Source organism: Nematolebias whitei, chromosome 4 (assembly GCF_014905685.2).
Source record: "Nematolebias whitei isolate Nwh7 chromosome 4, NemWhi1, whole genome shotgun sequence".
Classification (NCBI taxonomy): Eukaryota; Metazoa; Chordata; class Actinopteri; order Cyprinodontiformes; family Rivulidae; genus Nematolebias; species Nematolebias whitei.
The window spans coordinates 48,972,668-48,982,260 of record NC_056501.1 but is presented as its reverse complement, the minus strand read 5'-3'; the positions used below and the strand labels follow the sequence as shown (position 1 = coordinate 48,982,260).

At 41.3% G+C, this 9,593-nt stretch overlaps 1 protein-coding gene across 1 annotated transcript in view; it reads right to left on the bottom strand.

Annotated features, from left to right (window-relative positions):
- Nucleotides 1–9,593, bottom strand: part of il1rapl2 (interleukin 1 receptor accessory protein-like 2) — a 460,778-nt gene that overhangs the window by 116,334 nt on the left and 334,851 nt on the right. The window contains exon 7 of the mRNA XM_037675424.1: nucleotides 5,546–5,678. Coding sequence (XP_037531352.1) covers nucleotides 5,546–5,678 — 133 coding nt within the window. The remainder of the gene's footprint in view (nucleotides 1–5,545; nucleotides 5,679–9,593) is intronic.

Below are 9,593 nucleotides of genomic sequence, written 5' to 3'. Positions count from 1 at the left end.
CGCAGTGATGGCCAGCTCCACTTCAAAGAATAAACTATATTCATCGCGGCTAACTACGCCTCAGGAGTGGCAAGGGCATGAGCAGGGTTCACGGAAGCGAAGCGGCTTCTGCAGAACAGATTAGGAGTTTAGTACTGTAGTGAACTTAACCTGATGTCAAAACTAAGCCTAAGGTCAAAACCCTTGACCTTAAGAACCTTGTGGGACAGGAACTGTCATTTCATTGATGTCAAATCCAGAAATACAGGTTCACCCATCCTGAGACTTTCTTTCTTGAAAATTCAAGTGAAAGAACACTCTCTTTTCTATTATCATTCCTGTTTTACAAATGTAGATGAACAGATGCTCAGATATATTCATCATTTAACACGGATTCCTCATTTTTCTGGACTGAATAAAACGTGCATTGAATTTAAGGAAATGCAAACGTGAGACGTCATTTATATTTGACCCATCAAAATGAATGCGGTCATTTATTTACAGAATCAAAATTTAACATCAAACATTTACATTAATTTGGCAAATTATGAAAATAACAACATAAGCAATCAATCAGGAAAAATCATACGGCCATGATTTTTCCGTTGCTTCACCACAGACATTTATGAAAACTGTACAATTATGATCTTTTACCCACATGAATGTGGGTGAGCATTTTACACAGACATTTCTAAAATATCTGGAAGAATTTCTACTTGATAGAAAAGTTTAAAGATGGAAAGAAGTTTAGAGGGAGTAAGATGGTGTGTGAGGGGTGAAATGTGTTCACCAGAATCGACACTCTCCGGCTTTCTTCAGCTTTTCCTTACAGTACACTTAGGTGATGAAATCGGCTCCTTTACCTGGAGATGTCTCAGGTGAGATTCCGTTTAACGCACCCTTTCAGCGTCTCAGTAGGATGCTGTTACTCGTCCGAAGTAATGGCGAGGCTCTGTTCGACACATATTCACCTCAGTGGAAAATGTTATAATCCCATGGAACTCGGAAGAGCTCTGTTGTCAGGATCATCCCGTCTCTCACAGAACTGGTTGGACTGTGTATCCAGCAGAACTCCAACAGTACTCCATCAGAACTTCAACAGAACCAAGACCTGAGTAGACCAGGAAGTACTGACATTTTAAAGAGCTGTTTCCCGGTTCACTTTTGGGATTTGTTCATTGGTCAGAAACGACCAGACGGGGTGTGTTTTGTGACGTAAGAGGTTAGAGACAGCGAGAATTGTTATGAAACAGATCAGAAATGTTCTCACAGACAGAGAGAGTTTTGTTTTGGCGCTGTTTCAGCAACAGGTGCTAAAACTTCTCTATTTACGTCTGAGAGGATTCTAAAACATGACAGTTTTAACATAACAACTTGTTTTGCGTTTTATTCCAACCTTGGACCAACTTACACTTGCTCATTCAAAAGCAGAAATCAGAAAAGGCATAATTACTCTGTAACAGCTTTGACATGAGAATAAAAATCATTACACAGTTAATAAAATTGATTAGTTCACTGCCACATCTAAAATGGTTTGAACTAAGACACTTTGATTATCAACATTTGTAAAATAGTAATGATAATAAAAAGAGAGTGTTCTTTTCACTTGAATCTTCAAGAAAGAAAGTCTCAGGATGGGTGAACCTGTATTTCTGAGTTCAAATGAATGAAATGACAGTTCCTGTCCCACAAGGTTCTAAAGGTCAAGAGTTTTGACCTTAGACTTAGTTTTTGACATGGGCCTAGTCCACTACACAAATGTTTGATAATCAAAGTGTTTTAGTTCAAACATTTTAGATGTTACAGTGAACTAATCAATTTTATTAACTGTAAAACAGTAACAATGATTTTTTGGTTGCTTATGCAAAGTAGAATTCATGTTAAGGCCTGTTACAGATTTTTATGCATTTTCTGATTTCTGTCTTTGAATGAGCAAGTGTGCATTTTCCAAGGTCAGGAGTCGAAGCAGACATGTGTTGGAACAACTGTCTTGTTTTTACATCCTCTCAGACGTCAACAGAGAAGTTGGCACCTGTTCTCCAAACTCGCCAAAACAAACTCTCTCTGTCTCTGAGAACAGTTTTAATCTGTTCCATAACAATTCTTGCTGTTTTCTGACTTCTAGTAACCTCTTACGTCACAAACCACACCCCTGTCTGGTTGATATTGCCCAATCAGGGACTCCCAAATGGACCGGGAATAAAGCTCTTTAAAATGCCGGTACTTCCTAGTTCTCCAGTTCTGAGAAGTTCGGTGAGGCGCTGAGAAGTTCTGAGATGTTCGCAGTTCAGAATGCAGAGAGTTTGGGAGTTCGTGAATGCAAACGCAGGCGTTCATGGATGCTGCTAAACCAAACAAGCTGAACCAGAGACGATTTTGGGAATTATAACTTCTGTTTGGATAACATCGCACGGCTCTCGAGGTATTTGGCTGTTCTCACTGAGACGCTGAACAGTGGTTGGAAGTGAGACTCCACGCCGGAACTGATCTATCTTCAGAAAAGGTAAAAGTCGACCTTCACTAAAAGTGTACTGTGGGACAAGCTGATTTCCGAAGGAGCGTGCACGTTCTGGTTAAAACAGATAAATTCCCTCACACATCTCTCTGTAAGATAAATCTCAATTTTCCCTCTTTAAACTCTCCTTTCTGCTAGAAAATTGTACAGTTTTCATTAATGTCTGTGGTGAAGCAACGGAAAATCATGGCCGTATGATTTTCCTGGTTGTAAAGCTGATTGATTATGTGGTTATTTTCATATTTTGCCAAATTAATGTAAATGTTTGATGTTAAACTTTGATTCTGTAAATAAATGACCGCATTCATTTTGATGGGTCAAAGATAAATGACGTCTCACGTTTACATTTCATTAAATTCAAAGCACGACATCATCCAGTCCAGAAAGATGAGTGAACCCGTTTAATGTATGAATATATCTCAGGATATGTCATAGTACAGTACGGTCTCCGCCTCCCGGCACGGCTTTGCATCACACATGGAGGGATGGACAAGATGTTTGTCGACTCTATTAAAGCCGTGGAATACATCATGAAAAATATCATTCCAGCGACGGGCGGCAAGGATTTAAACAAATCACAACAAACCACAAGACCGGCCTCCTCCAATGAACAACTTTTAAATTTGTGTTTGACTCAAATAGTTGGCTATGGCTCTATGGTGGCTACATGTATAACATTTTATTTGTATTGGGGGCAAATGTACAGTGTAAATGCTTTGAACTCTTTACCATAAGTTTTGGTATAAAGTGCACACCCTATAATAGGAACATTTTTCTTTTTTAGTGATTCCACAGTGTTAATGCTCTGATTTTATTGCTGTAACATTTTATTTGTAGTGGGGGTAAGTATTGCTTTTTACTTATTATTTTGTTTTAGTATGCAGTGCACACCCTATAATAGGAGCGTATGGGTATCACATATGGGCAGACGGGAGCCCTGATGGTTGGATTGTGTTCTCTAGGTAAGCAATAATGTGTATATTTTCAGTTGATAGTGCTTTTTGCTCTCTCCATATTTGGGTAGGAGTGGGGGTGGGTTTATAAGGGATCTGTCTTTTTTTTTTTTTTTTTACCAGGTATTGGCTTGTGATATTCTGTATTTAATTTATTTCCTGCTGTTCAATTATGACCAACGTTAAGAATGTTGTCCACTCTAGTGGCTGCCCAGTTAAGTGTGTGAGCTGGAATGTAAATCTCTTAATGGCCCAGTAAAATTCTAGAAATTTATGTTGCACCTAAAACACCTGAATACTGATATTGCCTTTTTTTTTTTTTTTTACAGGAGACCCATATGCGTTCTGAAGATAGTGGAAAATTTGTTACAAAATGGTCTGGTCAGTTGTTTCAGTTTAATTTCAAATCAATATCAAGAGGGGTAGCCATTATAGTTGGTAAACAGGTGCAATTTACAGCCTCAAGTGTGCATGCTGCATGCTGAATGGGGAGTGATGGCGCAGAGGTTAGAAGATGGGCCTGTGATCAGAAAGTCGCAGGTTCAACTCCCGGTACCATCAACATCAAAATGTAGATGGAAAAGGTGAAACACCCACACCTGCCTCCACCCTCATTCGCCCCACTCTGGGCCCCTGAGCAAGGCCCTTAACCCCCACCCTAAACAGGTCTCTCTTGAAAATGAGTTCTCGTGACTCAGTGAGACTGCATGTATAAATAAACGGTAAATGGAAATAAAAAAAATGCTGATAATGCTGGGGGGTATGTTGTAGTGGTGGGGAAGATGTATTCACTGCCAGTGATCTTGGTTTTGGTATATGCTTCTAATTGGGATGACTCCACATATTTTAGCAACCTCTTCTCAAATATACCAAATATGTCAACACATAATCATAATTGGTGATGACACAAATTGTGTGCTTTCATCTCTTGACCGTAGTTCGATGGGTAAAACTACTCCGACTAAGTCCGGTCAACTAATCCACTCATTCCTAGAATCATATGGTGTGGCTGATGTATGGCATTTCCATAACCCTACTTCATGATCATACTCATCCTGAAAGGATCCGACTTCATGAGCCTAAAGGAAAAGCCGTCCTGATGGTTGAGAGCAAGTCCGCCTCCTCGACTGGCAACCCGCGGGGTCCCAAACACGGAACAGTTCGGAGGGCACATCTCATTCATATTAATAAATTCCTGTTTCTGCTGCCAAGTCTCCGTCAAAAACAAAAAGTCCAGACTTTTTTCTTTACCAAATCCCCAAGGACAAAAGCTTTATTTGCTATGGAGCGAGCATTCAACAGGGCGATCCGTATTGGTTTTACACGGTCAGCTGCAGGGTCGGTCTGGACTGCTGGACATCGCGGCAGCGAATGAACTCCGTCCACATACCTCTCCTGGCAGAAGATGGTTCGCAGGAACTGGTCACGCAGTGTGGGAAGCCGGGCTCAATGAGTTGGGAAAATTCAGTCAGAGTGCCATAGGGTCGGCGATACACAGGATGGGGAAGGCGCACAGGAGAGGGCTGGTTCTCAGATTGGTACTGGCTGGAGGCAGCGCTCAACCCCAGCAAAACCAGACCTGCTCAGCTATAATGTTTTCCCTTGCTGTTTCGTCATCCTGGTCTGGACACCTGCTCTGGATCCCCGCTTCCTTCTCCGGCCTCTGCGCTTTGCCACCAGCAGTTACTTGGATGATGATGTGGCGCATGCAAAACTTGGAGGGAAAAATTATGCATACCTGGCCCACGTAACGCAGGCATCCTCCATATAATCCCTTATGGAAAATAATGTGTGCCAATCATATTGATTTTGAATAATAGCCAAAACACGGTTGGTTGACAGGATAGATAACGCAAAATAAAATACTAAACATATCACAAGAATGTGAGAGACGAGATGGAACAGAAGTCAAGCCGTACACAGGTGCCGTCTTCCCAGAAGACAATAATTACATATTGATTGATATGTTTTTTCCAAAGCTGCAGATAGGAGATCCAAGTCATGAATCACAATTGAAACATAAGAATGAAGTCTGAATAGAAAAAGATTGTTTAAAAGCTTATGTATAAATAAGCTTAGTAAATGCTGGTGCACTAACCTGACTTCACTCTCTTTAATATGTCCAGCAAGTTCTTCAATAAACTTTTCTCCTTTCATCCAGTAGATGATAGGCCTCCGATTGTCTCCACTGTAGCCAAAAAAGGCCTTGCAATCCAGGCAGAGAGGCATACCTGTGAGGCATGACACAATTTTTTTTTTTACAAAAAAACTATGAAAAACATTAAGAAAATTTACTCCATTCTGTAGACCAAATTCAGACTAAAATCTGAGAAAGAAAAGTGCATTATTTTATAGTAACTGAAGCGTCAAGAAAAAAGTTAAATACAGTTCACTTGTGCAATGGGAAAAATGCAAATAATTAATTTATTCTAATGGGGAATTAACAGAATATAATATAAAAAAATATAATATTACATTGAACCCACATGGTCAACATTAAAGTCAGAAGTAAACCTGAGTTCAGCCAGGTAATGATTGTCTATGATCGAAAATACAGACTTTTTTTGTAATACAGTAGTCCCTCGTTTATCGCAGGGGAACCATACCCTGAATCCCTGCAATAAGTGAAAAATTGCAAAGTAGGAGTACAAGTAGTAAGTAGTAGTTTTATTTAGTATTTATATATATAGACCAAAAACATACATATTAGGCTGCCTTTAGGCCCAGGCCTCCCTTGCATAAGAGATCTGTGATCTCAATGGGATTTGCCTGATTAAATAAAGGTTAAATATATAATATATATATATATATATATATATATATATATATATATATATATATAATATACATATTAAGGCATTTAAAACCTTTCCCACACTCTTGCATCATTCTAAACAATATTTCTAAACTCTAAATCCAGCTCTGGGCTGCACAAAGGTGCAGCAGCTGCTAAATAATTTTAAATTATTTATTTTAAATAAAAATTCCATGCTGATCGTGCAGCTCATCCTTCAAGCAGCTAATTGTGTGTCATGTCCAATCTCACTTTGAAAAAACGCGATAGAGCGAGTCCATGATAAATGAAGCGTGAAGTAGCAAGGGAGTAGGTGAGTCATCCTGATGTAAGTCAGTCATCAAGGTATATAGATCCAAAAAAGTTAAGTCAGGTCATCTGGATAGATTCATCTTGGTTAAAACATTTCATCTTTCATCCAAAAGACTTCATCAGTCTGAGGGTCATGCCCCAAACTCAGTCCTATAAATAGTACCTTCTTAAAGTGGATGAACCAGTTGCTTAAGACCTACAGAACCAGCTTTTCACATGTAAAAGGAATGTCTAACAATATATTGGCTGTAAGAGTTATGGTTTGATTGTGAGGTGTCTCAGAAGGAAGAGTGCGATCAGATCACTCCTATATTTCTCCTTTATAATTCGGACAATTTTTTTGTTCAGATGACATTGTGAAGAGTGTTTTTAACTTGTGATATCTCTGATGTATATAGCAGTAAAAATGTGAAATTTCACGAGTTTGAAACACCAGAACGTCTTCCACGGAGGAAGCTGAGTCGGGGGACTTTGGGGTTGATCCATCCACAACTGTGGCTGAGATTGCCGAGGTAGTTTAAAAGCTCAAAGGTGGCAGGGCTCCAGGAGTGGATGAGATTCACCCTGATTTCCTTAAGGCTCTGGAAGTTGTAGGGCTATCTTGGTTGACATGTCTTTGCAACGTTGCGTGCACATCGGAGGCAGTGCCACTGGATTGGCAGACTGGGGTGGTGGTTCCCCTCTTCAAAAAAGGGGACCAGAGGGTGTGCTCCAATTATAGGGGCATCACTCTCCTTAGCCTCCCTGGTAAGGTCTATTCAGGGGTAGTGGAGAAGTGAGTCCAATCGTTGGTTGAACCTCAGATCAAACAGAAACAATGTGGATTCCGTCCTGGCCGTGGAATACTGGATCAGCTCTTTACCCTCACTAGGGTCCTTGAAGGATCATGGGAGTTTGTCCATCCAGACTACATGTGTTTAGTGGACTTGGAGAAGGCATTTGACTGTGTTCCTCGGGGTACACTGTGGGTGGTACTCCGTGAGTATGGGATTGGGGGCCCATTGTTACGGGCTGTTCAGTCCCTATACAAATGGTGCAAGGGTTTTGTTTGCATTGCCGGTATTAAATCGGACCCCTTCAGGGTGGGAGTTAGACTCCGCCAGGGCTGCCCGTTGTCACGATTCTGTTCATAACTTTTATGGACAGAATTTTTCGGTGCAGCCAGCTGGTGGAGGGTTTCTGGTTCAGTGGCCTCAGGATTCCATCTCTGCTCTTTGCAGATGATGTGGTCCTGTTGGCGTCATTATGCCATGATCTTCAGGTCTCACTGGAGTGGTTCACAGCCAAGTATGAAGCAGCTGTGATGAGAATCAGCACCTCCAAATCTGCGGCCATGGTCCTCAATTGGAAAAGGGTGGATTGCTCTCTTCGGGTCGAGGGTGAGGTTCTGCCTCAAGTGGAGGAGTTCAAGTATCTCAGGGTTTTGCTCATGAGTGAGGGAAGAATGGAGCATGAGAGTGACAGACGGATTGGTGCAGCATCTGCAGTATTGTGGATTCTGTAACAGTCAGTTGTGGTGAAAAGAGAGCTGAGCTGTAAGGCTCTGTTTACTGGTCAGTCTATGTTCCTACCCTCACCTATGGTCACAAGCTCTGGGTAGCGACCGAAAGAATGAGATTGCAGATATAGCGGTTGAAATGAGTTTCCTCATTAGCTGGACTCTCCCTTAAAGATAGGGTGAGAAGAGTGCACTTATAAAAGTTGGTGTGTGTGTGTGTGTGTGGAGGGGGGGGGGCCTGTGGAGCGTCAACATGTAAGACGTGTCCTCGTGGGCTCTCCTGTAATGTGACAGTTTTATCATTTTTTTGCATGATTTTCTTCGACACCAACTATTACTGTTAGCTTTCATGGGACACACGTGACTGACCCACTGTTACAAGCTCTCGGAATCATGGCAAGCCAAGGAAAATCCAACACCGTCAAGGTAGGCCGTGGTAAGCCATGCCAGTTGCCGGAGTCTGAAGCTAACTCTGACCCCAATGCTAGTAACTGCTCGCTGGCACACATGGCGGCAATGCTGGAGGGACTGTGCTCGGACCTTCTGAGTAAATTTTATGAAATGGTAGCTAGAACAGAAGAGAGAGAAGAGAGAGTGAAGAGAGAAATCATGACTGCCTTCGCCTCGCTGGAAGCTAGAGTCACGGCGCATGGCCAGGCTATCATGACCCTTGAACAAATGGCTAATGACCAGAGCGACAAGCTAACTAGCTTGGAAGCTAAAGTCTCCTCGATCACGGGCATGGTGGATGCTGTCAAAGAAATGTGAGGACCTGGAAGGGCACTCCAGACTGAATAATATGCGAGTGATTGGTATCCCCGAGGGATCTGAGGTCACACGACCAACAGACTACATGGCTACTTTGCTGCAGAAGCTACTATGCCTGGAACAAAAGCATGTGTTGGATAAAGTTCACCGGACTCTTAGAGCTAAGCCTGCTGAGGGGGAGCTTCCCTGCCCATTTGGTGTCAGAGTCAAAATGTTTCAGCAATGCAATGAAATCCTGAGGAGGGCTGGCATGTTGGCTCCTCTTCTACATAATGGGAAGAAGATTTCAATTTTTCCAGATTTTACCACTGCGGTTGCAAAAAACACGAGCATCCTTTAGTAAAGTCAAGAAAGAGCTTCACTCCTGGCCAGATGTTAAATTTGGCCTTTTCTACTCAGCCACTTTGCCGATAACTTTACCAAACGGACAGGTTCAACGATTTGAAAAGGCGTCTGATGCCATGGATTTTGTGGAGAAGAGCCTGAAAAAGTAAGAGGTGGCCCCAGACTCTGTTTAAGAACTGGTTTGTAATGGTGGGACTCATGACTGCCTGACTTTTTTGTAGTGGGGCTGGTCCCCCTTTGAGGTTTTGTAATAATACTGTTACATTGTTAAAATGTTGCAAAACAGGTTGCCATAATTGTTCCTTTTAAAGCATGGTTACTCAGTTATAAAAATAATCATTTTATTTAATTTTATTTTACTTTTTCAGTTCTATTATTATTATTATTATTATTATTATTATTATTATTATTATTATTATTATTATTATT